Source organism: Toxotes jaculatrix, chromosome 8, assembly GCF_017976425.1.
Source record: "Toxotes jaculatrix isolate fToxJac2 chromosome 8, fToxJac2.pri, whole genome shotgun sequence".
In the NCBI taxonomy this organism is placed as follows: domain Eukaryota; kingdom Metazoa; phylum Chordata; class Actinopteri; family Toxotidae; genus Toxotes; species Toxotes jaculatrix.
The window spans coordinates 10,293,128-10,307,368 of record NC_054401.1 but is presented as its reverse complement, the minus strand read 5'-3'; the positions used below and the strand labels follow the sequence as shown (position 1 = coordinate 10,307,368).

The window sequence follows — 14,241 nt, the reverse complement described above, 5'->3', positions numbered from 1 at the left end:
CGCTGAAACAACACTGCGGGCACAGTGTGACAGTTAATGAAGGCTACAGAGCTGCCCCCAGCTCAGGCCCACTTTGTCTGACTCTATTAACACCAGGAGAAAGTCCTCACATAAATGCTACAGTCTGAATTGCATCATATTATATTCACAAATTGGTTTTAGCTCGTGTTTTTTTTTTTTCTATTACTCTTGTGTAAACTGTGGAATTGGGTCTTGCAAATTATAGTATATGCAGCCCTTTTAACATCCTACAGTTGCACTGAAATATTTATTTGCAGTTTTAGAAAATATACCTTTTAGGAACGTTTTCTGCAGCTAAAACAAGAGGCTTGTTAGTTTGTACAGGTACAGATACTTAATAATTTTAGTGATGTATACCATAAAGCTTTTTGTTGTGTAATGATGCACAGCATTGATTACAGTGTAATTAAAAGTGAGGCTCACTGGGACTGTTCAATACATGGAAAAATAATAGCAGCACTGTCATTAAGCACTATCTGAGCAGGGCAGGTGGCTGCTAACATACAGTTTAATAATCCCATTTCAGAGCTCTTATCTCACAAACCAGCTGGTCATTTCACACAGAAGTCTGATTTCCCTTAATGCATCTTTATCATTTTTTTGGGCTACATTCTATGTAAGCATAATGATAACTATAATCATTTCTCATCTGGAGAAGCAAAATCATACAGTTTTGTTTTAAGTGCAGATGTCTGTGCCCCTGTAATTGTGGCCAACTGTAAAAGGTCAGAGCAGCCGATCTCTTTGCCTCAGCTCAGTTTGATTTGAGGTCAAATGTCACAACACACAATACTTCAATACGATATGTACGATAGATAGTACAATCAATAATAGATAATAAAATAGATAATTTATGTATCTGTTAGTTGAGTTAATTCTGTTTTTATGTGCTGGAAAAAGAACATCAAAATAAAGTCACAGAAAAAAAAAATCATGAAACAAGAACAGTGAAGTGTTTCATTCTGTGACGTTTGTGTGAAGCTGGTGTGAAACAAACATGCACAGCCTCTCGCTTTGTCTTCTCCACACGCCCCGCTGTCACACTCTCTCCCTCACTTTTCACACATACATTCAAAAGTGCAATCTCAAGCATGTGCACACACTCACATGCTTTTACACACAACCACACACACACACACACACACACAGAAGATGCTGACCTCTCTCTTTGCTGTGGCGCTATAGTTGTCGAACCAGCAAAACCACCTCTCAGGCATCCCACTTTCACTCCCTCCTCCTCCCCAGCAACTTCTCCTCCTCCTCTCTTGCATCTGCCCCGCCTACATCCCCCCTCTCTCCAACCCCTCCAGCATCATGATGGGACTAATATCCCCGTAGAGATCTGAGTTATAACAAGTTGACCTTCACATTAAAATCTCATCAACTTCCCATCTCCCTCTCTACCTCCCTCTCTTTCTCTTTATCTGCCCTTCATCTCTCTTCCACTCTGTTTGTCTTTTTCTGTCAGTGCTGCACTGTAAATGCTTTACTGCGTTGTTTTATATCATTCTCTATAAACTGTAGTGTCAGAATTTATTATTGTTATCGTCTCTTTGAAATACCCCCCACTGTTGTCTGTTGATATGAGTATCTCATCTTGTCCCAGCCTCTACATCAATATTATGACCTGTTTTACACTTACATTTTATATTCTCTTCTAATGGTTTACTAGGCAGTGAAAGTGAGAGAGGGATGCAGAGGAGGGTGAACCCAGTTAAACCTACTTTGCACCATTATATAATCTGAGAAAGTTAAACTACTATGAAAGTGTATGTTCACTGTCAAACAGAGAAAAAAGAGGAAAAAAAACCCTGATGTTCTTGGTTTTGCTATAATTTAAAAAAAACTGTTAATAATCATGTCAAGATGTGTGACTGTTATGTTTCAAAGAATTTCACATTGATGGATGTGGTGGGAAAATTAATGTAGATAGCTTGTAGATGAGGCTCTTTACTAGTCTATGATGTCTTTCTTTCCTACCATGCAGGAATGAAAAGTGTCCAACTGGTGCATTTGATGCTCAAATAAGGCATTTCTGAAGAAAATATAACATTTAACAAAACTTATCTGAAAAGATCGATCCTGCCCATTTTTTTTCTGTACATGATGTACACCTGATATTGACTGTTGACTGTCATCACATCACATGATTTAAAAGTCCACACAACAACCTTTACTCCAACCTTGACAGTATCTGCCTTTGTGTAACTGAACCTCCAGCGCCCACTGATCGGAGCTGTGTGTGCAGTCCATCACTCACTGTCACTGTGACATGATATCCCCCCTCTTCTTCACTCCTGCCTCCTCTTCCTCTGTCTCCATCCCTCCTCTGTTTCTATCTCGCCTCAACACAACCCCCCCCACCCCGCCACCACCACCGCCACACGCTCATGCCCTTAGGTCAGAGTGTGCTGTAGACTATTGATATCGTTACTAAAAATATAGGATTCCTCCACCAGCCCGCTAAAAATAGAGCAAGGGACACGGACCACAGGAGACAAAGGAGGAGGGGGCAAGAAGAAGAGGAGGCGAGGGATGAAGAGAGACAGGAAGAGAGGGAGAGAGAGGTTAGTTGTACTGTTTTACTGCTGTTGATTTGTATTCAGTGTGGAATTAAATGAAAGTGTTTGACCAGTTGAATGAAAGACAGGTGTTTTCTGCTTTCACCTGATACTGTAAATCTATGTAATTTGAACCGAAGTTTGCAACCTGCATCCCCTCTCAGCTCCAAATCAAACTCACTGCCCCATCTTCCTGTCTCCTGCTTCTCTTGACTTTTTCACTTAAGTGCTACAGTGCTACCAAAGCACATTGTAGGCATGTGAGGTTTACAAAAAAAGCGAAATAAAGAGAAATTAAGACTAATGCACATGAGAAAGAAATATGAGGCATTAACAAAACCAATAAAATATGCAACATACAGGGCACTCCATTATTCAACATTAAAAATCTAAATTACTGCACAGTATGCTATAGTAAAAGAAAAAGAAACATAGGCAACAAATCATTTAAAAAAGAAAACTGAATGATAGGATGAGATGTAGTAGTTTGACCCCCCCCCCCCCCCCCCCCCTTGCCACCCTCTCTCCCCCCCCCCCCCCCCCCCCCCACCCTGCCACCCTCTCTCCCTCTCTCTCCAGCACTTCTCCCTAGTGCTCCCGCTACAGTATGTCTCTTCTGTAGCCAAAGTAGCTTGCTGAACCGATCCACCGCAGTGCCTGGGACAGATTGAGTGAAAGAGAGAGTGAGGGATTCAGAGGATGGGTAAGGGGGCTTAAGGGTAAACACACAGAAGAAGGAGAGAGAGGGTGAGGGCTGAGGGCGGGGGTAAGAGAGAGAGAGAGAGGGAGAAAGACCAAAATCCACAAGCCTCCCTGGTGTGAGGTTTCTTGGCTCTTGACGTGTGCGCACGACTCTCGTGGCAGGGTGAGTATTTTTCCTTTTGAATTACACGCGTGTGTTTTTTGTTTGTTTGTTTGTTTGTTTGTTTGTTTTTTGGGGGGCAGTAATTGAGATGACGACGCCTTTTCAGCCTGATTTAGTCATTTTGAAATGTATCTATGTATGTATGTATACATGCATGTGTGTGATGACAGCTGTGAAAAGAGCAGCATTCATAACGTGTCCTCATGTCGTGTTAGAGTAAAGACAGACGCTGATCTTCATCTGAGAACACACAGAAAAATCCCACTTAAATGTTACCTGAAAGCCAAATCCATATGCTGCTCTTATTTCATTTTATTTATTTATTTTTTTTCCCCAATTTTCTGCCTGAGTCGCTCACATGTTCCCTGCTCCCTGTTTATCATTTCCAAACTCCGCGTGTGAGTGTGTGTGACAGTAAAAGGGGGGTGGGGCGGTGGGGGGGTTCTCTAAACAATCCTATGCGCACATCGCTGCTTCATTCATTCCTCTGCTGGGATACTGATCCTGTTTTACATACATGTAGGTAACAGAAAATACAGGGTGAATATCCAACTGTCGGCTCCGCTCCGTGAAAATAATGCGAGTTTCATGAGTGTGGCTGCGCAGCTGAAATGCTTTGAGAAATCATGAGCAAACCCTCCCACTGAGTCACGATATTTTCGTTTAGTCGTTATGAAGTCCTTTATTTTCTGCTGAGTGATTTCATCGTCCCTCTCAGAGAAGAATTTTTGAGACGCTGCACAGTCAAGGTTGGTTAGTTTAGCACAGGTGTAGGCGCGTCCCCGTCGTGCGCGTCCACGTTGGGTACTCCTTCCATTTTTTGGGCCAAGGTCTTTCTCTGTGTTAAAGTGTATCTGCCTCGTTCCTGCTCCTGCTATTCCCGCCTTAAAGGCTCTCTGCAAACATAGTTTCCATCCTCCTCTCAGTCCTCTCCTCTTTCTACTGCTTTCTTTGCTTGCATGTGTTTTCAGCAGCACATCTTCACATCCTCTCTTCTCATCAGTCACTCCCTTTTTCTCTTGGTGTCTCTCTTTCCTGAGAGGCTTAGAGGTGATGTCAGTCTGTAGATTGTGACAGATTAGAGAGAATTAAACCTTTTGTCCCCCTTGTGGCTCCTATCTAACCAATTCAATTGGCTCATTACTTTCTGGGTGAGGGAGCTGAGGGGCCTATCTCACAGCGCTAAAATGGGATTGTTATCACAAATCTAACAGGGAAACTGAATTTTTTTTCACTCAATCTCAATCCCAAGTCCACAATGGCTAGTTCTCCAAGAGCCTCAATAGTTCTTGAGAAGATTTTTTGGGGGGGATCATATGAGCACAATACATGGGAAGGAAGGAGGAGAATTTGTTCCCCTCATTTTTGTCCAAAACCCATTATAAACCAGCAGGATGTGTTTCATCTGTGGGATGGTTTTTGTGTTTTCTGTTCGACTGGTACTCTGTGAGAGAGATGAGGGAGCTGTCCGCGGTGCTGAACAAGTCTGGAGGAGCCACTCGGGCACATCCACTCATTTCTGCAGTGTTGCAACTCCAATTGATTCACACTCGTTCCTGACCACTTTGGCACATCCTCCAACTGCTGGAAGGTGTGATAGTTCATACCTTAGACCCACTCCTCTCTGCTCACTGGTCATCTTTAGAGTTGTTTTTGATTTTACAGAAGACTGTGCTTCGAACTCTCTCATTCACACTGGCTCAATCTCTTCACTGCAGCTCCTTGTCCAACCTCTGGCCTCAGCACCATCCTCCCTGCTTGTCCACCGGTCCCAAAAGTCAGCAGAAGCAGTGGTCACTTTTGGGCCTGCTGCACATTTCAAAACCACTGATTAATCGGAAGCAAAAAGAAAAAGAAAATTAGTGACAACTGATGTGACACATTGGAATTCATAAAAATTTGCGCAAGCTTCAAGGAATAAATGCACAAACAGCAAGCTATATATCATACAGTGTGACCATTGCGAGACTCTTATGTAAGTCTCCAACCCTTCCTGTCCATTAAGTAACTTCTTAGAATCAGGTGTCATTGTGATCAGATGCACTTTCCCTTCTTTTGCCTACTCAAGATAAAACAATGCATTCATGTGATTATAGTAGAAAAATGTCTTAGAACATGAAATCAGTGATTACTTGAATTGCATCAGTTACATGAGTATTGGGTGGGCATGATACATGATCTAACTGATCTAGTAATACTGTATAGGGCAGTTGGTTAGTAAATTTCCACTGCAGCAGTTATGCCTTTGTGTCTTTGAAGTTGATGGCATTGCTGCCATGTTCAAACTTCTGTTACTTTATCATATGATTTCTCTGCTTTTATCGCTTTCATCTGCTGTTTGCCCAGCTGGATCTTTTTTAATGGTTGATCATACTTTTCCCTTCACCTCTGTCTGTCCCATTAGTCGCTCACTCTGTTCTTCATCTGCTTCTTTCAGCCTTAACATGCCTAAACATGTCATTTCTCTGAGGATTTCTCAGACATGTACCCTTTACCACCAGTCAGCTCTGTTCTTACACATCATTCTTGTGCCTTGCTCACAAAAGGAGCTCTATTCATCCCTGCAGCAGCATAGAAACTCAAGTTCCTTCTATAGCGCTCTCGTCTCGCGCAGTGACTGTCCAGATAAGATGAAGCCAAGCTTAATCTTTAAGAGTTTATTCCCCACTAGAATTACCATTTCTATTATAACTCGGCTCTTCAAAGACTCAAAGGTTTGTCATGCAAAGAAAGAAGAGAGGAAGAATAGTGGTTCTCATGTTTAAGTCATTAATTTAATATTCATCTTCTGTTGTCAGAGCTTTCGTAAGTGCCTGATAAATGGTCAGTGTTAAATTAATAAGTCACCCTCATATCGATGATATATTTTACTATATATCTTTATGCAGTGGTGATAAGGTACAGAAGCTCAGTGTCTATGAAGCTGCATGTTATGGAATTTTACAGTTTTGAACATTTGACCTGGGATTTTAGGGCACCACACTGGTCTGGTGTACAGAGAAGGACTCGAGGAACTACAGAGAGAATCTGGTCAGCCGCAGCACTGTGAAGATTTTATTAATGACAGTCAAACCGGCAGCCCACAAGTATGCAAAAAACAGCTCAGCACAACAGTGATGTGCAGAGGGGAAGCGCAAACACATGTCTTTTCAAACCTTGAAGCAGCTGTGTTACATCAGCAGAAGAACATGCCTGATTTCACTTCTGTCAGCTACTGTAAGAACAGGAGGATGAAGCTTGAGTAGTTACATGATCACCCAAACTGGACAACTTAGAGGTGGAAAACATTTCCTGCTGCAACAAACATGGGTTATTATGTGACAATAAGGATCAGACACATTGCCTCTTTTCTGCAGTTCAGGCTATGGACAGCACAGTATGTGAATGATGCTGGTCTCCTTGTTATATATTGTGCTACTGTTGTAGTTTTGGGTTGCCGGGTATTGAATGTGTGTATGTGCACATTGTTGCTAAGCATTGCCGCATTGCTTCATGGCCATAACTGTGTTCTTCCAGCCAGTTTTCTATTACTGTGTCACGTTTCATTTCAAGTGACTTCAATGAACTTTAATGGCTTGCACAGTCTGTGAGATACTGTGTGAAAGTCACAGCATGCATGCAACTACAAAAAAAAAAATCTGCAGCCAGTGAGAGATGCTATCACATCAGTCTGGGCAGAGCTCCTGCTGAAAGGATTAAAGGTGGTCCTACAGTTCTAACATGCATAGCCTAATTAAATGGCCTCCAGGTCTATAAACCTGGGAAAATTGGCAAAAGCAATCATGTGAAAAACACTGTGAAACACTGGGTTATATACAATATGTGGAAAATCACAAAAAAGCACCAAGCAGTGAAACTTCTCCCATTGGGAGATGAGATGAAATGACAGGTCAGTTGCATTATAGTAATGATTCTCCAATTGTGGCACATAATGTACTGTATAACTCAACAAAATGAGGGTGATTACAGTAAACACCAACCCCGCTCTGTGTTTCCCAGATGCATTTACTCTCCATTACTTGCCAAGCTGATGATACTGAACAGCAGTCTAAATGAAGCAGAGGCTCGTGGCTGAACAATCACACACGCACACACAAGTCTTTGCCTAACTTCAGTGGTTTACCGTGAAGTCATCATCTGTTGCATTGGCTCCTCTCTGACCTTTAACAGGATTGGTTGCCAGTGGATGTGTCACTAACTCATCTTTAGCAATAACAAGGCGAGACAGGAAAATAGCCAGTAGCTGTTTGCATGAGTGCACATCACATGTCTCTCTCAGTGTTTCACTGCTCCTAATGACCTCCCCTCTGTGACCCTTTCCGAATTTACCTACATTTTTGTCTTTGCAGTTTTGACGTGCATTTCCTCTTCTCCTCTAACACCCCTCTCTCTCTCTGCCCTCCAGATGAGTTCCTGTAGCAGCCGTGCGTTGACCATCCTGTCCACGGTGTTTGGAGCCTGCGGGCTGCTGCTGGTGGGGGTGGCCGTGTCCACAGACTACTGGCTGATCATGGTGGAGGGCATCATCCTGCAGCAGAACCAAAGCATGGAGGTGAAGATGGCGCTGCACTCGGGCCTCTGGAGAGTTTGCTTCGTCGCTGGTAGGAAGATACAACATGTTTGAATATTCAGAACTTAAAGGATGACTACAGAAGACATTTGGTACATTTGCACATTCTGGGATATAAACACACATCCAAACAGTGCTGCTATATGTGTGTGCATAGGTATACATCTTTTACGGGGATAGAAACCCAGACAGAGGTAGAATAAAGTAGCAGAGTGAGAGAGCGGGAAGGGGAGAAAAGAGAGGTAGCAAGCTTCTGGCCTCTGGACTCATAGCTGTCACAAAACGTGATCGTTACCTGTGAGCAGGACTGCAGAGACCCACATGCCTTTTTTTGTTTTGGTTTTGTTTTGTTTCTTCATGCATCACTGACATTGATCCTAAAAGCAAATTCTAATATTTTTCTTATTTTTCTGTTTGTTTGCTCACAGGATCAGAAAATGGTAGATGTGTTGCATCGGAGTACTTCACCGAACCTGACATAGAGATCACCACCGAAAACACTGCAAACATCCTCAGTGCGTAAAACATATTACAGCAAAATGATATTACACATCATCTGCTGTAGTTGTGAGTAACTGAGGAGTCCCCCTACTGACTGACTGTGGGTACTAAAATTTGAACATAATTCTCAAGGAAATTGGCAACTATGAGTTTATTAATTAACTGATCAATTGTCTCTAGTCATTTTTTAAAAAATAATGCCAAAATTCTTCAGAGGAACAATTTGCTGCTTTTCCCTGTTTTATGTTATTGTCAGATGAATATATTTGGACTTTTGGACACAACAAGACATTTGAAGATGTCACCTTGAATTCTGGGGAAATGTGAAGAGCATTTGATGACGTACATCACACAGTTTTCACACTCACAGAAAGTTAGTTAGAAAAGCCAGGACATTTTTATGAACAACACTTCGATTAAAATTAGGTGTATGAAAATGTCTGTAGCTGCCCGATTAGCTCGGTTGGTAGAGCACGAGACTCAATCTCTCGGGGTCGTGGGTGTGAGCCCCACTTTGGACAGCACCCCCTCCCATAGGCTCACCACCTGTGGGAGGTGCCGTAGGGCTTCGGTGCATTGTGGGCTGGGCGGGAGTCGCCCCCTTGACCTGGGCCTGGACCCAGATAAGCGGCAGATGATGACATGACATGACAAAATGTTTGGTACCTGGAATTCCCCGGTCAGTATATTTAAACGATGATTTCTTTATTAAAAATTGAAAAGAAAAAATTTGAAAAAGAGATTTATCATAAATTGATGATGAACAGACATTTTATCATTGCTTTTTCAAACTGTAAATAATATGCAGGGTTGCAAGGTTGTGGGATATATTTTCCACTTTATAGCTATTTAGGCATTACTGAATATCCAGTGTTACATAACTGTACTACAGGAAACAAAAAACTAAAAATAGAAAAAATAGAAAAGTTAAAATAATTACGGAAAAGCTGAAACTAATGAACATCTCTGTAATCTCACTGACAACAAATTGTTTTTCTTTGAACCCTCTTATTAACATTTTAAATCATAACTCTGTTAATAGTGTTTACAAAGTACTTAAACTTTTCGCTCTAAATGAACCCTGTTGACATTTGGTTATACACTGACTCTATTGTAAGACAAAAATACAGTTTCCCATCCTAATATGTTAGACCTGCATCATAGTAAAACAGTGCATACTTTATATATATATTTTATAGTTATTAATATTCTGAGTCATTATCATTCACCTTCAGAGCAGTTAAAGGGCACATCCCACCAGCTTGGTTTAACACTGTGACCCCTCCGTCCCCACAGAGATGGTGCGTACAGCCACGCCCTTTCCGATGGTGTCACTGCTCTTCGTCTTCACGGCCTTCGTCATCAGTAACATCGGACACATACGACCTCAGCGCACCATCCTGGCCTTTGTGTCCGGCATCTTCTTCATCCTCTCAGGTGGGACCCATTACTCATGTCCTGCTATCACCACTCTCTCACTCTGTGATTGATTACCGCTGCCTGGTGTGTCCTGTGTCACACATGGAGACACTCCATCATGGCTCTATTTTTAGTGTATGATGCAGGTGTGTAGACTGCCATCAGGAAATGTGATGAGATTAGTTTTCATGACTCCTACAGAGTTTTCTGTTCTTTTGACTTTGCATGACTCTGGGTTAAAACTGACTTAACGATTAAGAGCAGGCCAGACTTTTCTTAGATTTCCATGGCATATAACATCATGAACAGGATTTTCAGCTGCGTTTTCTGCATTAGTGTAGTTAACTTTCTTGAACAGCAGGTGGCTGTAATGCTCCCACTTCTTGTGCTCAGTGTGTAGAGTAAAAACTGTCAGCAGCCAAATTGGAGCTTATGTTCTCTGAAGGCTGTTTCACTTGACATGTTTGAGAAGGAAGCAGCAGTGCAGAGCTCAGAGGAGCAGCAAACACAGTCTGATATGACGGTTCCCACTTGCCATGGCAGGGACTTGCTGATAAAGGGTGTAACAGTGTAATAGGTGTTATGTAATGGGGGTTATGTAATGTTTGTAGCCCGTGCTGGAAGTGTCACAGTGTTTTACTTTATGAGGTATTTTGATAATAGGGTGATAATAAGGGGCAAGTGTATGAAATTGCTTTACATCGGTTGGATATTCTGCTGCACTAAGCCTCTCTCTCTGAACACTGCCTTCCTCCTGCCCCCACCCCCCACCCCTTGTTCATGCAGCCTCTCAGTTTTCTTTGCTCCCCCCCCCCCCCCCCACCACAGTCACTCTCCTTCCTTTCATTTCCTACGCACTCCTCCATTCAGAGTATATTCTTTCACCACTGTGGTGATGTTTGTGTTGAGCTCTATTGAGTGAAATGAACCTATTCTCCTGGCATCACTGACATAGTGGTCTGATAAATATTGTAGTTTGGGTCGGTTATGTTCTGGTTAATATTACAGAATTCAGAGCAGCAGCAAAAGACAGAATGGAGCCACAGCTGTTCAAGATTGGTTTGAGGCTGATGTCTATCTGTGATTTTTTTCTCTCTTCCTCCGGCAAACACACCACAGACATCTTGCATGTGCTTTTGTACTTGCAGATGCTTCATTTATTTAAAAATTTTCTCCCTTTTTGATTCACACTTTCTCTTCTCTCATTTGCACTCAGTGTACTCGTGCACGTGTTTTCCTCGGTTTTCTGGTGTTACTTATTTAGATAAAGATGTACTTCCACTGCAGGATTGACAGCAGCATGGTTTCTGCATTTCCCACACTTTTCAATTTTAAATTGACAACACAACCTCTTAAACCGACTGTCCATGTAAAGGACATAGCTGCTTGACAGCCCTGTGGTACATCTGAATATTGCAGCAAAAGCTAAAAATACTCACGTGCGCTGCTTACAGCATGCAACTTTCTTTGAATATTGATTCTTCGATGTTGGCCATATGTTGTATATCATGCATTTAACATTTCTGAGGCAGCGTATAGAGCATGTGAGTATTCATGGAAGAAGGGGGGGATTTAATGTTGTATGTGTTGCTTCTGGGTGGAAAGCCAATTCTTGTTTTCCATACGATGAGTCCTTTAACACACTGACGTTTACAGTGCATGCTGGGAGAAGTTTATTACTAAATGGCCACTTAACAAATTTTAATGTCCTTTTAATCCTCTTTCATCTCTTTTTCAAACATACTTTGTGATTGTTTAAGCTTTGTACAATATAATTAAGAAATTACAAGACAATTAAATGAACTGCGCTTGGCTCCTATAGCACCTACAACTGCTTTATAATTATTTTTCTCCAGAATCTTTGTAGACAGCTTTTTATTAAAACAAACAAACAAACAAACAAACAAACAAACAAACAAACAAACAAACAAACAAACAAACAAACAAACAAACAAACAAACAAACAAACAAACAAAATGCTCACAAAAGTCATCCCTTGTAACCTCTATGCTTTTCAGTGAGGGGTCTGTTTGGCATCATATATTCTGGTAACAGTAAACAGCTGTACATTGTTTTGCTTTATTGTTTTGTTATTAATTTCAGGAAGTAATTCATCATTATATCTATATCTGTCATTGTGATTCATACGCTCACCCATGCACACACTCTCTCTCTGATCTTTCTCCCATCTCTTTATTAATGTTAACATTTTGGAGGCTAATTGCTTGGCGTGATCACTCCACATCCCATCTCTTTCTCTCTCTCTCTGTCTCTTAAACCCTCACCACACTGGTGCAGCTGTCTAGATTGCTGTGTAATGACCTCCTCGCTCTCTCTTGTATCTGACTCTCTTTCTCTCGCTGGCTCTCTGTCATTGTTAATGTGCTGTGTGCAGGCCTCAGTCTGGTGGTGGGCCTGGTGCTGTACATCTCCAGTATTAATGACGAGGTGATGAACCGGCCCAGGGAGCCTGAGCAGTTCTTCAACTACTATTATGGCTGGTCCTTCGCCTTTGCTGCCTCTTCCTTCTTACTCAAAGAGGTCAGTCTCAGCTCTGTGTGTGTGTTACAGAGAAAAATATGGAAAAGAAGAGGACAGATTGTATGTTTGAGTGGCTGTCCTATACTACACGCAAGGAATATATTTTCATTTCTATGGCATGGGAGATTTTTCCTGGAGTACTGTCTGCAGAGTGTGCAGGCAGGTAAGATGATTCATATTCTGGAGATAATGTGAGGTATCAGTGGTTATGACACAAAACTGCAGGGTTTGTGTTTCTGTGTGTGTACTCATGTGTGCATCCATGCATGATGCAGTTTCATGTGAATCCTCTGCTCATCCTCCCACCTCCTCTCCCTCCCTCCTTCTCCCCTCCCCCCTTCTCCGTCTTCCCCATCATCAGCAGCACTGCTGTGGTGCAGTGGACAGTTCAGTGTGAACTAACCTCCTCCCCTCCTCTGGCCCCTGCCCGTCTTTTCTCCACACTTATATTTCCTTATATTTCCTTTTTTTTTAGTTTAATCTAATTCAATCTCAAATCCTTTGCAGACAACAGTATCTGGGCATGGGACTTACACCTTTCTACTTTGTACAACCCTTTTTTCTTCTCTTTTATCAGTCACTTTTAATGTAATTTCCCTAGCCATCGCTTGTAACAGCTACTTTGAAGTTTTATTTTGTCTCTGAGCTCAGTTTATTTCTGTAACTAAACTGTTCTCTCCCTGTCGCATCTTATTTCCCCTGATTTCTTACTGCTTTCTATTCTCACTCAATGTCTCAGGGGGCTGGGGTGATGTCAGTCTATCTGTTTATGAAGCGTTATGCCGAGGAGGAGATGTACCGCCCCCACCCTGCTCTCTACCGCCCCCGTCTGTCCGAGAGCAGCGACTACAGTGGCCAGTTCCTCCACCCAGAATCCTCCTGGCCCCCACCGAAGCGAGGCCGCAGCACCTCCGAGGCCTCCAGCGACATCTCCATCCAGCTCAATCAGGCGCCGCCAGCGCCAACCAAAAGCAGCCTCCAAGCAAGCGGCCAGGGAAGCCCACCCTCTGGTTCCTCTTCCGCAGGGAGCTACCAAATGCCCCCTCAGTCTGCTGGCTACCCCTCCACACACACCCTGCCTAGGTCGCACTCCTCACATCCCCAAGGCCAGGTTCTCCCGATGGCCATGCCTCCATCGCCTGTACCTCCCCCTCACTATCACACACACATGCAAATGAGCGCCTCCCCCTGTTAGGAAAAGGAAGCATTATGGAGGGAAGGAGAGATACTGACTCTTCATAACCATGTATACTGTACATTTAAATGTGGATGAGCGTAAATGCTGAGCTTGGACTGCAGATCATGTGAGGTGAGGTAGAAGGAAAAAAAATCTAGCCTTGGACTAATTTGAAGCAAGGACAAAAGAGGCTTTGGAGACTGGAAGAGAAGATTTTACACCCTTGTTGTGATTTTATAGCAAAGATGACGGACAGAGAGAAACAAAGATGGGAGAAGATGGGAGAAGAAATCAAGGAATTTGGTTTGTAGGAAAGAGGGGCAAAAATATTTCCTAAAAAGACTTTAGAGGTTAGGTTGAGTGGCAGAGGAGATACAGGGGAGGGAGAGTGAGGCAGGGAGAGAGTGAGGAGCTGCGGTATAATTCGAAGATGCTGCAGTGCTGCGGGAAATTTGTATGCACTTGGAAATGTACAATGCAAAACACTGATCACAAAGACTGAGGATGCACATAGTTTTATACATACGTAATTCATAGAAGTACATGGTCTATGTACCTTTTTACTAAAAGGTAAATGTGGTTAAAT

The 14,241-nt window shown here is 42.6% G+C and overlaps 1 protein-coding gene across 2 annotated transcripts; it reads left to right on the top strand.

The window, feature by feature from the left end:
* Positions 1-7,852: 7,852 nt before the first annotated feature.
* Positions 7,853-13,673, top strand: cacng7b (calcium channel, voltage-dependent, gamma subunit 7b). Of its 2 annotated transcripts, XM_041044288.1 has the most exons (6): positions 7,853-8,048; positions 8,446-8,532; positions 9,815-9,955; positions 12,333-12,478; positions 13,218-13,434; positions 13,606-13,673. In XM_041044288.1, the coding sequence occupies exons 1-6, from the start codon at positions 7,853-7,855 to the stop codon at positions 13,671-13,673; spliced, it is 855 nt and encodes a 284-aa protein (XP_040900222.1). The 2 variants fall into 2 exon arrangements, with proteins under 2 accessions (XP_040900222.1, XP_040900221.1); XM_041044287.1 differs by having other exon boundaries at positions 13,218-13,673.
* Positions 13,674-14,241: the final 568 nt, after the last annotated feature.

Coding starts and splice junctions, on each gene's coding strand:
- cacng7b (XM_041044287.1), top strand. CDS start 7,853: ATGAGTTCCTGTAGCAGCCGTGCGTTGACCATCCTGTCCACGGTGTTT. Junction 9,956..12,332: donor CATCTTCTTCATCCTCTCAG/GTGGGACCCATT, acceptor TGCTGTGTGCAG/GCCTCAGTCTGGTGGTGGGC. Junction 12,479..13,217: donor CTTCCTTCTTACTCAAAGAG/GTCAGTCTCAGC, acceptor TCAATGTCTCAG/GGGGCTGGGGTGATGTCAGT.